At 38.2% G+C, this 15,525-nt stretch overlaps 1 protein-coding gene across 1 annotated transcript in view; it reads right to left on the bottom strand.

Annotated features, from left to right (window-relative positions):
* med13a (mediator complex subunit 13a) overlaps nucleotides 1-15,525 on the bottom strand; it is a 229,515-nt gene that overhangs the window by 65,696 nt on the left and 148,294 nt on the right. Inside the window, exons 7-10 of the mRNA XM_039757031.1 lie at nucleotides 4,948-5,107; nucleotides 3,684-3,794; nucleotides 2,808-3,500; nucleotides 2,041-2,242 (exon numbers count right to left, since the gene is read on the bottom strand). Coding sequence (XP_039612965.1) covers nucleotides 2,041-2,242; nucleotides 2,808-3,500; nucleotides 3,684-3,794; nucleotides 4,948-5,107 — 1,166 coding nt within the window. The remainder of the gene's footprint in view (nucleotides 1-2,040; nucleotides 2,243-2,807; nucleotides 3,501-3,683; nucleotides 3,795-4,947; nucleotides 5,108-15,525) is intronic.

Here is a 15,525-nt window from a genome sequence, read left to right as displayed (position 1 = left end):
GCACAGGCCGAATGCTGCATTTCCCGACACTCCGCAAATGCATCTCATTCCTCGCACAAATCACGGATGTGATGACAGATTTCATTGCGATGTTGAAAAATAACTTTGCTGGTCGATTGGATGGACTTGATCTGCCCACAGAGTTGGCCGTTTTTGTCAGAGACCCGTTCACTGTTGCAATAGAAGGGCTAAGAAACTGGTCCCTTCCATTGACGAGGGGAAATTCACACTCGAACTTGTTGACATGCAGTCATCTGTAACCATGGCACAGGAGCTTTCCACTAACGGGCCTGCAATGTTTTGGAGTGATGTCAACGCACATCAGTTCCCTAACATTAAGAAAGTAGCGATCGTCATGCTCAGTATGTTTGGATCAACATATACATGTGAGTCAAGTTTTTCACACATGAACTCCATAAAAGCAACTCGTTGCTCCCTGACTGACCATACTCTCCACCAATGCCTTCGAATTGCATTGACAACTTACGAGCCTAAAGTCACTGCTCTCGTTCAAAACAAAAAATGTCACTTCTCCCACTAAGTCAGCAGGGTAACTGTAGCCTACAATACATCAATATAATGTGGGATGCGTAACAGAGGCATGTCTAATCACACATGGTGATTTAAAATATGTTCCCTCAGTGTTGTTATAGTTGTGAATACTGTGCACTTTGAGATGTTCCTGGGTCAAATGTGTGCAAGTTATTTATTTTGTTTCAAAAGGAAACAATGTTATTTCTAATAGCCTACTACTGTGCACTTTTTTGTTTTATGCACTTTGTGATCAGATAGGTCAGATATGTAGCCTAGGTCAGTTTTTTTTCTTTTGTAAGTGGAAAAAATAGGGGCTACCTCAGATTCTGTTAATTCAGCTTTTTGTATGCACCTTTTGCTCTGCAAACTGACCAAAGTTAAAAGAGAAACAACGAATAAACCTTATGTTTTTCAATAAATTTGTTTGTGTTTGTTTTAAAATTTGTCATTACGAGCTGCTTTGCCGCTAAAATGACTGGCCCAGCTAACCTTCTTGGTTTGACAATCTGGCCCAACTGAATTTGTAATTGAATAGCCCTGGCCTAGAAGATAGGATGCTCCTCTACAAAATGCCGCTTTATCGCGGTGCTTCTGTATACTTAAAAGCAAGTATTGATTTTTTGATTGTTTGCTTTTCTTAGCGAGCGCTCTCTCTGACATTATCTGCTCTTCACGGTCCTCCTTTGAAGATAAGATATGTTTGCTTCTTTTAATTGTGAGAAAGAACTGCCATCTCTGTCTTGTAATGAAGCACAGTTTAAACGTTTGACTAAAGGGTGTTATTTCATGTCTAGAGGGCTCTAATAATGTTAACAGTGTGGGAGAGTTTATAAGGGCTTAAAATATATAAAAATAACCATACAAACATATGGTTTCTACTTCACTGTATTTAGAAGGTCGTAAGCAGGTTTTCTATGCTCTAACTGCGAAAATATTCGATTTATAAATAAAGAATCCTACTTCGCGGAAATTCATTTATCGCGGCAGAGTCTGGAACGGATTAACCGCGATAAACGAGGGTTGACTGTATATATATATATATATATATATATATATATATATATATATATATAAAAATATATATAAAAAATCACTCTATACCAACCTACTAGGTGACTGAAATCCTCTGATTCTAACCTTCCATCTTTTGCTTTTGAAACTCTTGGTGAAAATATATTTGGCTTAGTGAACCCTACTTAGAGATTTTTCCCTAGGTCTGTTCATGCTACATCACTGGACTCATTCAAGCCTCGCATAAAAATACAATGCTTTTCAAATTAAATGCAATTTCTCTTGCCTGTTAACTGTATTCTGTAATTTATAATTTCAGAAACAACTGTATTGATCCTATTTTAGCTATGTTGTCATTTCATGTCCAATTTACTAATCAGTTTGTCTTTTCTTATTTATACTTAAAGTTTGTTTCTTGGCAGTTTAAATAAAAAATGTTAATGGTAACTTATTTAGAAAAAAAAAAAGCAAACGTGTTCAACTGTATTCACTGACCTTGTGCTTTTTTCCCACTTCTCTTTCACCTCCTTGCTTTTCTCTCTTATCGGAAAAAATAAATTCTACATCACCATCAACAAATGCATAGGGGTCAACTTCTGGCTCGTGGCCAGAAGAAAGATACTGGTTTTGCCTCTGGATATACTTCTGAGTTAACTCTTCAGACACTTTCAGAGGCTTATTAGAAAAAGCCATCAACCTGTGAAGAATTAAAGGACATGACTTTTAATCAGAAATCATAAAAAATGTACTTCAAAATGACCTGTTGATGTGGAAGTTTGGAAACAATAATTAAATACATTTCACTTTGAAATGATTTGTAGTTGGATGTGTCTGCTACTCAGTGTGCAAGGATAGGCACAGACTCCCAGTGTCCCTGAACTAAATACAGCAGTCAGAAAATAGACAGTTGATTGGACATTTACAGTATCATAACACAAGATGATAAATGCACAGCTTCCATTTCATTACTACAACTGTGTATGATGCTTTATTAAAAAGTGAATAACTTCACCACTTATTCAGATGACAGTTGATATGTCATAAGATTGCATTCTGAATGCATATACAAATTGTCACAATAACATCTATAATATAATAATGTCAATTAAATCATTCTGATGCATTTAGGATGTTTTAAAGGTAAAATTAAATTTAGAGTTGCAAGCAACCAAAAACAAAACATTCAGTTAACCATTCAGTTAGACATACTGTACTTTCTGAATAGATAAATCATATGGAAAGTTTCTGAAAAATCTACTCACTCGGTTACAGATGTACAATCCTGTCCACAAGATGTTATAGGATCATCCCTCAGCTTATCAGTGGGAAGCTGTGGTGTTGGAAAATCTGGATCTTTTTTGCGAGGAAGCACAAAAAACTTCCAAGGTGAGTCCACATTGTCATCATCAGGAACGACAGCAGACCCCATGTAGGTGGTAGGTTCCAGAATCTCTGAGAAAGCTGGAGGGAAAGGTTGGCTAACAGAATCCACATTCTGATCAAGAACACCTTTCTGAGACACCTCAGTACTTGCTTGGTAAAAGTGTTGACTGGGAGGAGTAGCAGGGTTTTTATTTGCATCACCCCCTTCTTCACTACGATCACAAGGGTGGGGGCTCAGTGGTGGCGGAGGAGGTGAGTTTACAATTTCTGTATTGCCATGGAGCTGCGGGGCCTTAGTCATGTTGACTACATCAGCAGGCCGCACATTTGAAAATCTTGAACGACCATCCTGCGTTCGGATGTTTAAGCGTTGACTGTTGGCATCAGGATCCATGGAAACATCATCACAGACAGAAGTGCGATGGTGAAAGGGGGTAAGAGGCCTTTTCTGCTGTTTTTCCCCTTTTTCTGGCTTTTCACTAGTTTTGTGCTTTACAGGCTGCTGCAGTGACTGACCACTTGGCTGTGGCTGACCTGGAGGTCCTGTGGATCTTTGCTTCATGTTTTTATGCCTAAAACAACAAAACAGAAAATCAGATTTTAACAGAAGAGGAGCTGAAAAACTTAGATAAACAAGTTATCCTATGACCAGAAAACCTAAGCAATAAAAATGACACAAACACTTTGTTACTTTTTAAATATATCAGAGATAGACCTTGATAAAATCCTTTCATATGAAAACAACAACCTCCTACCTTGAACAATTGCACCCAGATCTCTGTGTGGGCTCTACAAACTCCCAGGCTCCAATTTTATCAAGTACTTCCTCCTCACAGACCCCATTTGTTGATGTTGAGAATTTACGCCTTATAAAATAAAAAGCACCACAAAAATTATTATTTTTCTTATAATAAAATGTTTTGGAGTTACAAACCCCGAGTAATTAACCATAGCTGTCTTCATTAAAGAACGAATGTTTTTGCAAACAAAAAACAAAGGCAGAAACAACTTAAGTAAAATATATGCAAAAATTATTTTTTATTAAGTTGTGAACATATAACAAAAGATAATAAAGGAGACCCCCGTGACCCTGTATTCGGATTCAGCGGGTTAGAAAATGGATGGATGAATAAAGGAGAGCTGATTGCAGATGTACAGTATATGAATGGTTTGGAAAACCACGTCAAAAGGCAAGATATAGAGCCTGAGCTTGTATGTCTGATAAAGAACTCCACAAGAAAAAAGAATATTAACCTTCAATAAATTTTAATGAAGGCTAAGAAGTGACAACTTTAATCAATTTTCCATTTGTAAGATCAGAAATAAAGAAGCATGAAAAAGGAAAATCTGAATCATGTTTATTACATTCTTTTACAAAGTGAGTAAAACCAGAATATTTAAAAACAGGGTCCTAATGTGTGCAGGTTATGTTTAAGAACCACCATTACCAAATAATTATTGAATCGATTACAATGTCAAGCAAAATGTGTAGTAGTGTTCAAGTAAATTTCAGGGGAAGTTTGCAAAATGCCTAAAGCATAAAAATGGTACACAAAAAGCAATTCCAATTTGAAATTAGTATTTATACCATTTTTTTTTATATACAATATGTAAAAGTAAAATAGAAAATAGAAATGTAGAAAATTGAAATTAAATCAGAAGCCCTAATAAACTTTTGATCACTATAAAAACATTGATAGACAAAAACTGTCAAATTTCACAGTTTTAATAATAAAAAATTGATGTACAGTTATTAAACATTTTTAGTAAAAAAAATGCATTTGTTTCTCTACTATTTTGTTACTTTTTATTTAAACCCAAATACTGGTAAGGCCCTTCATACTGAAAACACCTTACAATAGATATTTTTGCTGTTGATATAGGATATACTGCTTCCCTGTATCTGCATGAGTTATGTGTTTAACACTAAACAGTATGTAAACTGAGATGCTATCAGCTTTATGACATTATTTGATTAAAGCATTCTTAAAAATAATCAGAAAATAAAGAGTTACTTACTTGTGTGTTCGGTTAACATTGCACTCTTGCCACACCCTGTCCACCACCTGACTTGCAAGCTTTCTAGGAATCTTCCCACCATGGTGACTGGTGCTGTCAGAATTGAAGCCATCAGCTACCGATGAAAATTTTACCCACTTCTGGGCAGACTGAGTATCCACTGTAAAAAAATTGTTATGGGTCATGTGTGTAAGTAAACCTCATACTTAAAGAACAAATATATTTATGAACAACTTGGGAAAAAAAAACAACTATCAAAAGATAACCATGTCTTTTGTTCTCTAATATTAACTATGAAAAGGAAACAACAAACCATAAACATGTAAGAAATAATCTAGAAAGCATTTGAATAAAATAGATTCGGTTAACTTAAATGTTGGCATACTTTATATATATATATAAAAAAAAAAAACATTTAAAATCAACTGGACTTGCTAACATGAACAGAAAGAAAAGCACTCAAAGTCAAATAACAGAAAGGAAGTGAAGTAATTGAAAAATATTTTAAAAGAATAAATTAAGAAAATTCTTGAGACAACAATTATTAAGCACAGGTGCATAATTTAGCCCAGCACCTACGGTTCAGAGTTCCTTAAATGCATTCATTTAAAGATGCTTAAGAGCATAGTTAGCATGGTACAGTCTCTGAATGTAAATTAAAAAAAAAAAAAACACGCAACTGTGCCATCTGACACAAAGTGATTTTCACCTCTGGTAAGAATGATTTATTGTACAAGGGTATAGATAATGTATTTTTACATTTGTATAAGTTCTTACTGTAGCTTCTTATATTTCTTTCGGCATACTATACATGTCCTGAAAGTATAGACAAACTAAATACTTGCGTATTCCCTCCAATTCAAATAAATATGTCACAAATAAGGTGAAAATTCAAATAGAATCCATAATGAACATAATTTTGACTGTGTTCAGAGAATGACTTAGCAAGCTGCACAGTGCTATGATTTCACTGCATAGAAATTCAACATATTTTGGTACAGTTCAGGGTGAAATAAATATAGTCCTCAAAAAATTTAATGGAACACTTAAATCACACATTAGATTTTGATGAATGAAATATTCAAGTGGAAAATCTTTACTGAGTAGTAGAACAAAACAATGCAACAACAGTCAGTCAAAACCAAAATCGCCATCCAATTGAGGGATGGATTCAACATCACACTGAAAATCAAAGCCAAACATTTGAATCACAGGCTGATCCAACTTGCATGAATTTCATCATGACAACTCATAATGTGACTTAGTAGTGTATATGGCAGTGATGGCGAACCATTTAGAAACCAAGTGCCCAAACTGCAATCCAAAACCCACTTATTTATCGCAAAGTGCCAACATGGCAATTTAACCTGAATACCACCTAAAACTGAACACCAGCATAACCAAGGAGCTGGTGGTGGATTTTAGGAGGCCCAGGCCCCTCATGGACCCCGTGATCATCAGAGGTGAGTGTGTGCAGAGGGTACAGACCTATAAATACCTGGGAGTGGAGCTGGATGGTAAATTGGACTGGACTGCCAATACTGATGCTCTGTCTGTCTATCTACAGTATCTATCTATCTACTGAGCTTTTAGTTTAGAAAAGCAACTCATACATTAACATCTTTTGTCTTAAAAGAAAAACATAACAGAGCTTTCAATGATACAAACAACTTTTTGTTGAAAGGTAAAAGTTTGCATTCGGTATGCTTTTGAACAATTAATGTGCTTTTTGCTGTTGTATGCATGCTGATAATTTGTCCAACTTTGGCTCATACTTTGTAAGTTTGAGAGCAACACATGCAGCACTCAGGTCATCTGTTAGTCTGTTTCTGGTGTCAGATTTGATTTAATTCAAAGCTGAAAACAGCTGCGCACAAGCATAAGCTGTTCCAAACAAAGTAAGGAAAGCAATCTCAAGTGCCTTCATTGACTTAAGATTATTTGGCAGAGAATTCCACACTTTAAGGATTTCATTTTCATAACTAACTGTGCTGTCCTTTGTCATCCCTTCGATCCTCTCAAGTGTTTCAGGCAGGTCTTCCCTATTAAGCTCCACCAACCCCCCACCCCCCCCCGCTTCTATTATATATTACGGGGTCGTGGATCAGGTGTAGCGATTAGCAACTCCCGGCAATAATTACAGATGCGGACGACTCCTCACCTGTGCGCTTAAGCGAGGACTGCCTGCATCACAAAGCTCCCGGAAACCGCTCCGGCCATTCTACCATAACCCCCTTTAAGCCGCGAGTGTGGCAATTATCTGTTAAAACTGGCCTTTTCAATTTTGAGCTGTGGACCCGCTATACCACATCCCCTCCAACCCCACCACGGGAATCACAGATTCAAAAGGCTGCAGTCTGTGCCGCACCCTCAAGCAGCATGTGTGCCGCCAGCCTTACCCCAGACAGGAGAGGGAGGAAGCGCTCCCATTGGGCTGCTGGGCAGAGGGGCGGGTGATGTGAGAAAAGTCCTCCGGCGCGCGTGAAGAGGGGGAGCGGTGAGGGGAGCAGCCCGGCCCCGCATTCCTCTGGCTTTATAGTGATGAACTCTGTGCTCGGGTGACGGCGCGCGTGCCCACTGAGAGGGCTCTGAGTGCCCCCTTTGGCACGCGTGCCATAGGTTCGCCACCACTGATATATGGCAACCACTTGCTTGTATGCACTCCAGACAACATCTGGGCAAGGTCCTAATGAGATGGCAGTCTGTGGCGCTACCTGGCAGCAATGGATGCACTGATACTTAACAGCCCAGAGGTTATCAGTTGGATACAGGTCTCTGGGAACATATGGGTCAGTCAATGGCATCAATGCCTTAGTCATCCAGGAACTACCTACATATTCGGGCCACATGATGCCGGGCACTGTCCTGCACCAGGAGGAACCCAAGGCACATTGTACCAGTTTAAGTTCTGACAATGGCTCTGAGGATTTCATCATGATACCTACAGCAGTCAGGGTATCGTTGCCTAGCATGTGGAGGTCTGTGCGACCTTCCAAGGTTATGTCCTCCCAGACCATCAGAGACACACTGCCAAACATGTCATGCTGAAGGATGTTGCAGGCTGCATAACTTTCACCACGGAGTCTCCAGACTCTTTCACATCTGTCATCTGCTCAGTGTGAATCTGCTCTCATCTGTGAAGAAAACTGGGTGCCAATGGCAGAGCTGATAATTGTGGTATTCTCTAGCAAATGTCAATCGAGCTGCACGGTGATGGACCGTGAACACAGTTCCCACTAGGGGGTGAGGGCCCTCATGCAGCCAGATTCTGATGTTATGGTCAGAAATATGCACACCAGTAGCCAGCTGGAGGTCATTTTGTATTACTCTGGCAGTGCTTCTCCTGTTCCTCTTTGCATAAAGGAGCAGATACCACTCCTTGCTGCTGGATTGATTTCCTTCTTCAGCCCTGTCCCGCTCTCCTTGTGAAGCTCATTCACAATTGCTTATGATTCTCAACTAGACAAATTAATATCCCTGAAGCTTAACTGACTTGGTGTTAGATTATTATGATTAGGTGTTCCTTTCATTTTTTTTGAGCAGTGTATGCTAGGACACAAGTTAATCTGTGAAAATAAACTAAACACTGAAAAAGGTAAAAATCTACAGTGGATCAAATTGATCAACATCAAACTTAAGGAAACTGTGTGGAATATTATGTATTAGATAAGAGGTCTGCATTGCTGTATGGCCTGCAACTTAACTTTTTGCTGTGTGAGACTAACAGAGTAGTGAGCAGTTACTGGCAAGCTGACTTAATTCCTATGGTCATGAATGGATGGTCAGAGTGCAGATGAACTTTGGAGAAAATACTTGAAAAATGTACACACAAAATATATATAAAGAAGTTACTTTACAATTACAATTTATCATTGATATTATAAGAAATATGATTTGCAGTTAAAAGTTCATACAGTCAGAAAAGAAAATGCACATATCTATCCCATGATAGGCAAAATTACTGTACTCAAACATCTGCTACCCACTGAAGCACACAATACAACATTTCAATCCTACTATCATTTACAAAGTAAAAATTTCCCCCACTTTTTACTTGGTTTGGCCTTAGAGGCCAAGAAGCAAGTATAAGATTTACTTTTTCTTGCATGCCTTCTAGTAGTACTGCAAAAATCAATAAATCGGTTCTGATGGCCATTGCAGTATCTATTGTTTTAAAACGTGATTAAAAGCAGTCAACTCTGTCACACAACTTCTACAGGACATTAGCCACTGAAGGTTTTAGAATCTTTTCTATTATAATCATCACATCAGGTGGTATCTATGCATAGAATCCCATATATCACATCACCAGGGAAAAGAAAAAGAGGCTAATGGTGTTTGACCATGACAAAGGAAAAAGAAAAATCTAGCAGAATAAGGACAGATGACATGCAGGTAGCTCAAACCCATCGTAACGTGTCTACAATCTTAAGTACAGCTGTCTTAGAGGACTGGTCCCACTGCATTGCATGACTGATCAGCCTCAAGCAACAGTTGAAAGAAGCCAGAAATTGCTAAAAGTTGCCAATCTGTTATGTAACAGTATAAAGATCCATTGACCATTTTATAATGATTTTTATTTTGTTTTGCAACACATACAGTGGTGTGAAAAACTATTTGCCCCCTTCCTGATTTCTTATTCTTTTGCATGTTTGTCACACAAAATGTTTCTGATCATCAAACACATTTAACCATTAGTCAAATATAACACAAGTAAACACAAAATGCAGTTTTTAAATGATGGTTTTTATTATTTAGGAAGAAAAAAAAATCCAAACCTACATGGCCCTGTGTGAAAAGTAATTGCCCCCTGAACCTAATAACTGGTTGGGCCACCCTTAGCAGCGATAACTGCAATCAAGCGTTTGCGATAACTTGCAATGAGTCTTTTACAGCGCTCTGGAGGAATTTTGGCCCACTCATCTTTGCAGAATTGTTGTAATTCAGCTTTATTTGAGGGTTTTCTAGCATGAACCGCCTTTTTAAGTCATGCCATAGCATCTCAATTGGATTCAGGTCAGGACTTTGACTAGGCCACTCCAAAGTCTTCATTTTGTTTTTCTTCAGCCATTCAGAGGTGGATTTGCTGGTGTGTTTTGGGTCATTGTCCTGTTGCAGCACCCAAGATCGCTTCAGCTTGAGTTGACGAACAGATGGCGGACATTCTCCTTCAGGATTTTTTGGTAGACAGTAGAATTCATGGTTCCATCTATCACAGCAAGCCTTCCAGGTCCTGAAACAGCAAAACAACCCCAGACCATCACACTACCACCACCATATTTTACTGTTGGTATGATGTTATTTTTCTGAAATGCTGTGTTTCTTTTACGCCAGATGTAACGGGACATTTGCCTTCCAAAAAGTTCAACTTTTGTCTCATCAGTCCACAAGGTATTTTCCCAAAAGTCTTGGCAATCATTGAGATGTTTCTTAGCAAAATTGAGACAAGCCCTAATGTTCTTTTTGCTTAACAGTGGTTTGCGTCTTGGAAATCTGCCATACAGGCCGTTTTTGCCCAGTCTCTTTCTTATGGTGGAGTCGTGAACACTGACCTTAATTGAGGCAAGCGAGGCCTGCAGTTCTTTAGATGTTGTCCTGGGGTCTTTTGTGACCTCTCGGATGAGACGTCTCTGCGCTCTTGGGGCAATTTTGGTCGGCCGGCCACTCCTGGGAAGGTTCACCACTGTTCCATGTTTTTGCCATTTGTGGATAATGGCTCTCACTGTGGTTCACTGGAGTCCCAAAGCTTTAGAAATGGCTTTATAACCTTTACCAGACTGATAGATCTCAATTACTTCTGTTCTCATTTGTTCCTGAATTTCTTTGGATCTTGGCATGATGTCTAGCTTTTGAGGTGCTTTTGGTCTACTTCTCTGTGTCAGGCAGCTCCTATTTAAGTGATTTCTTGATTGAAACAGGTGTGGCAGTAATCAGGCCTGGGGGTGGCTACGGAAATTGAACTCAGGTGTGATACACCACAGTTAGGTTATTTTTAACAAGGGGGCAATTACTTTTTCACACAGGGCCATGTAGGTTTGGATTTTTTCTCCCTAAATAATAAAAACCATCATTTAAAAACTGCATTTTGTGTTTACTTGTGTTATATTTGACTAATGGTTAAATGTGTTTGATGATCAGAAACATTTTGTGTGACAAACATGCAAAAGAATATGAAATCAGGAAGGGGGCAAATAGTTTTTCACACCACTGTAAGTATTGGAATTCAATTCTGCAAACTTTTGTTAGACTGAAATTGAAATTATATTCCTATAGTTATAAAATGTATTAAATTATAAAAGTAAGTTAACTCATTGTGGAAAAGGATTTCAAGTAACCTCAGCAGTTGTGTCACACAATAGGACTGCAAAAACTTGTTATAGTACAAGCTATATGATCTTAGTACTAAGTGATATCTTGACATCTTGGCTCTAACATATGGCAGTGAAGCAACAATTGTAATTAGTAAGAAAAAAAACTATCAATATTTTTCCCTTACTAATAATGAACAGTGTTCGTTAAAGATCATTTTTATAACTGAATGTTGAAATAGCCCTACATTTTACCCTTAATCACACAACTGGATAGGCTTAAATTTAGTACTATGTTGAACAACCCAGCTACTTTTAGGCGGCTTTACACATGCAACATTAACAAGATGAACTGACAGAGTAACCTCAGTGGCTTTAAAATTGAAGATCCATGTGCTAATACTTTATCTTTACACTTAAAATTAGATGAAGTACTGTATGGTAATCTTTGTAATAGTTTCCATTAGGAATGCAACAAACATCATTACATAATAAAAGATGCAATTGCATGACTCTAATGGCAGCAACCATTTTAGCTAATTAAATAGCTTTTTATGGTGAAGATGACTTTATTTTACAAATTAATTCTTCATGAGGCATTAGGGAAAGACAGAGTACAGTGAATTAAATGCTGCCAAAAATGGCTTTGCTTGTAAAAACCTGCTCTTCAGAACTACTGCACATTCTGAATTGCCATCTGAAATGCTGACACCTTTATTGTTTACCACTTCACATATGGACTGTAGAAGTATCTCGAGCACTCAGTCATTGACTTCACAAGGACTTTACTCAGTTCACTCATAAGTTGCCAATTCCTACCTGTTGTTGGATTCCTAGACAAAAGGCAGGCAGTGTAGTGTGCTGACATGCAATTGGACTACAAACCATAATATTATTATTAGTCTGAAACCACAGTGGCCATTCACTTAACTGGCCTGATTTCAAACTATAAATACTTTGAACAAACAGTTCTAAAAAGCATATGTATATTTTTAAAATGCCTCAAAATCATATGCTATAGGAAGGAGCTAATTTATTTAAACATCTTTTTTGCATTTTTAAACACAATCAATATACTTAAAATAACTATTACTTAATTCTGAATTTTTGATTTGAAGTGGTGGTAAATATAACTAAAAAAATTGAACAATTTAACAATACACTGGTAACACTTAAATATTAGGTACAACCTATAACACATCTATTAGTTATGCTGCTATGTAACAAGACAAGAACAAAGGCTTCTGTTGGTCTTAATATTTACAAAGAATCAATAAAATGGGTATGTATCTCTATTCAAGGTGGCATACTAAAATAATTTCAATTTGGTTGCTTAGCTGGATGATGCGTGTCTCAATATTGCACACTATGTATGTGATGATTTACTCTGTTCACGATTTGGATTTTTAAACAAAATCAGTGTAAGTGACAGAAAGCCTAGTAATTTCTTTTTGGCGTGAATACAACTGTAGCTGTGGGGCCCCGGTACCAAAAAGCGACAACCCCTCTCAGTCAACCAAACAAACGACTAACATGTGGTACACCCAAGTCTGCCTGGGTAGCCACATTCAGAGATTTCACAAAGCACCTGATATGAAGGCAAAACCCAGCCTCTCTGACTGCTACATCCATGTAATATAACATTTATTTGGCTGATGCTTTTATCTAAATCAACTTGCAAAATCTGAGACACAATTGGTTACATTTCTTTTTATTTTGTTTTTCCAGTTGGAGCATAGGTAGATGAAGTGACTTGGTCAGGGTCACACAGTGTCAGTAGTGGGATTTGAACCCAGATCCTTATGGTTTGAAGTCCAACGCCTTAACCACTGCACCACACTGCTTGCCTTACATGAATTATCATTAACAAAAGTGATGTTACAATTAGCCTTTTCAAGCTCCCACTCCAAAACAATCTATTTCAGCACCTCAGCAATGTTGCATACAGAGTGGGCTTCAAAAATAGGCAGAGTTTAAACCACAAAACTTGCCATTTCCAGGTTATTGGTGATAGCATGGGCTGTGATTGTGACTTTACTTTGATTTTACACTGGAGACCCAGCCGTTTGTAGTTATTGAGACACTCTCTGCATCTTTCAGGGATTCCAAAACGCTCATCTTAGCCTTGCTGTATGGGGACGGTAATACAGTGCCACTGAAGTGCAGGCATGAGGGAATGCTGTACTTCAGCTCTAGCGTGTCCACAAGCAGTTGAAACCCCTCATTCTCAAAGATTGAAAACAGTCTCATGTCTTTTGCAATAAAAAACATCATCTTATTTCTTCTTTGGTCCTTACATTTAACTGTGGAAATGGTGCTTCAAATACATTTACCAAAGATGCCTCTTTGTAGGTGGCGATTTGTATTTGTCACTGTGATGATGCTGTACATGGTTCAGCATGTTCGTAGTGTTTGCTGTAGCATATGTCAAAACTCTGCTGCAGTACTTGCAAATGGTCATTGCCATATTAACAATTTTCTCACCGTTTTCTCTTTTAACAGGAAATCCAAACTGCTGCCAGACACTAAACGCAAGATGACAGGGCATCCTCAATTCTACTTTGTCTGATTCCGTGACATAATGACATAAGCTACTCTGTGCTTAGTTACACTGTCTCAAACTAAGACCAGGGATTGTCAATGCATGTATGACACTGACTGCTCTGTAGTTTGTTTATAAATAAAAAAAGCATAACTGTCAGCGCTTACAGAAACAGATTCCACATCATTGCAATCAACATCTAGTATATATGCTCAATGTATTTCATTTTTGAATCACAAAATTTTGTGGCATGAAATATCATTACATTCCTATTGTACACTTTAGTATACTTAAGAGCTAATGAACTTATCATAGTTAGCAGTAATTTTTACCTGTCTGGGGGATTGTTTCTGCCTCGTATCCAATGCTTGCTGGAATGGACACATCCCTGGATTGATGGATTTAACCATTAAACATCCTTTTCAGAGATATTGCGTAAGGTGTCATTGGAATTTAATAGGAGTTGCAGGCAATTCACAACACAGCGTAGCCGAACCTGTTCTCACCGTGATATCTCGCATTTGCAAGTACAGTCTCGCTTATCCGACATAAACGGGTCGGCAGAACGTCGTATAAGCGAAAATGTCGGATAATGGGAGGTGTTAAGAAAAAGCCTATTAAACGTCAAACTATGTTATAATTTTACACATTACGAACCTCGGTTCACGAACATCTCTGGACACGTATAAATTGGGTTATGACCAAAAAGGTCGCCAAACTTTTGCATCTGTTCACGACCACCCACTAGGTATACGAACGAGCCAGTTTCCCTTTCGGTTTGTGCGCGCCGATGATTTCCGCACGAGTTCAGTCTCTCCCTGTGCATTCCCTGTGCAGCAAGAGAGAGACACGCACGCACGCACGCACACACGCAAGTGAGCGAGCGAGACACACACAGGCGCGAGAGAGAGAGAGAGACACAGGCCTGCACACAGGTGCGAGAGAGAGAGACACGCACGCACACACACGCCAGAGAGGGCTGGCCACATAATCCACTGTAATTATGTTTTACAACAAAGCAGAAAAATGTAACTGAAAAAATGAACTTAGCAACTTAAAACAGACTACGGTCACACTCGCAACTTACAGTTCTTGTTGCCAATTGATGCGTTTTATTTTTTTTGCGGTGGGACGTCGGATAATACAGAATGTTGGATAAGCAAAACTCTACTGTACTAAAATTAATCCAGTGCAAACTCTGCTGGAGAGAAAGAATGTGTCACTTGCCTGCCACTGGTGATAAAACTGAAGCAGAGAGTGATTAATCTGTTAAAAAATGGAAGCTTAATTAACAGATGAAAACAATGTGTACAAATTTTCAATGTTAAACTAGTATATCAAGAATTGCCTTTACTGCAGTAGTATTAGCAACACATTCTCTAGCAGCAGCAGATCTCTTGACCAGAGAAGGAGTGGGAAGGTGAATCTTCAACTCAAAAGCGTGACCACCCCATGTGAAGCAGCTTCCCGTTTGTGGACTAGCTACATGTTCCAGAAATATTCATTTATCAATATTTTAGCAAAACATGTGGATTTTGCACCGAGTGAGCATATGGCTGGATGACTTGACATGTGGATTATGTGTCATGAGAAAAGGAAGATTTTTTTAATGGACATTTTTGATATTGTTAGTGGTTGTTCAGTGCTATCACTATATGCTCCTTTTCTATCAGAAACATCTCTATTCTGCACAGAGTTATATGCCCAGTATTATAGAACACTTTAATA

Source organism: Polypterus senegalus, chromosome 6 (genome assembly GCF_016835505.1).
Source record: "Polypterus senegalus isolate Bchr_013 chromosome 6, ASM1683550v1, whole genome shotgun sequence".
NCBI classification, from domain to species: domain Eukaryota; kingdom Metazoa; phylum Chordata; class Cladistia; order Polypteriformes; family Polypteridae; genus Polypterus; species Polypterus senegalus.
This window is presented reverse-complemented; position numbering and strand designations above follow the sequence as displayed.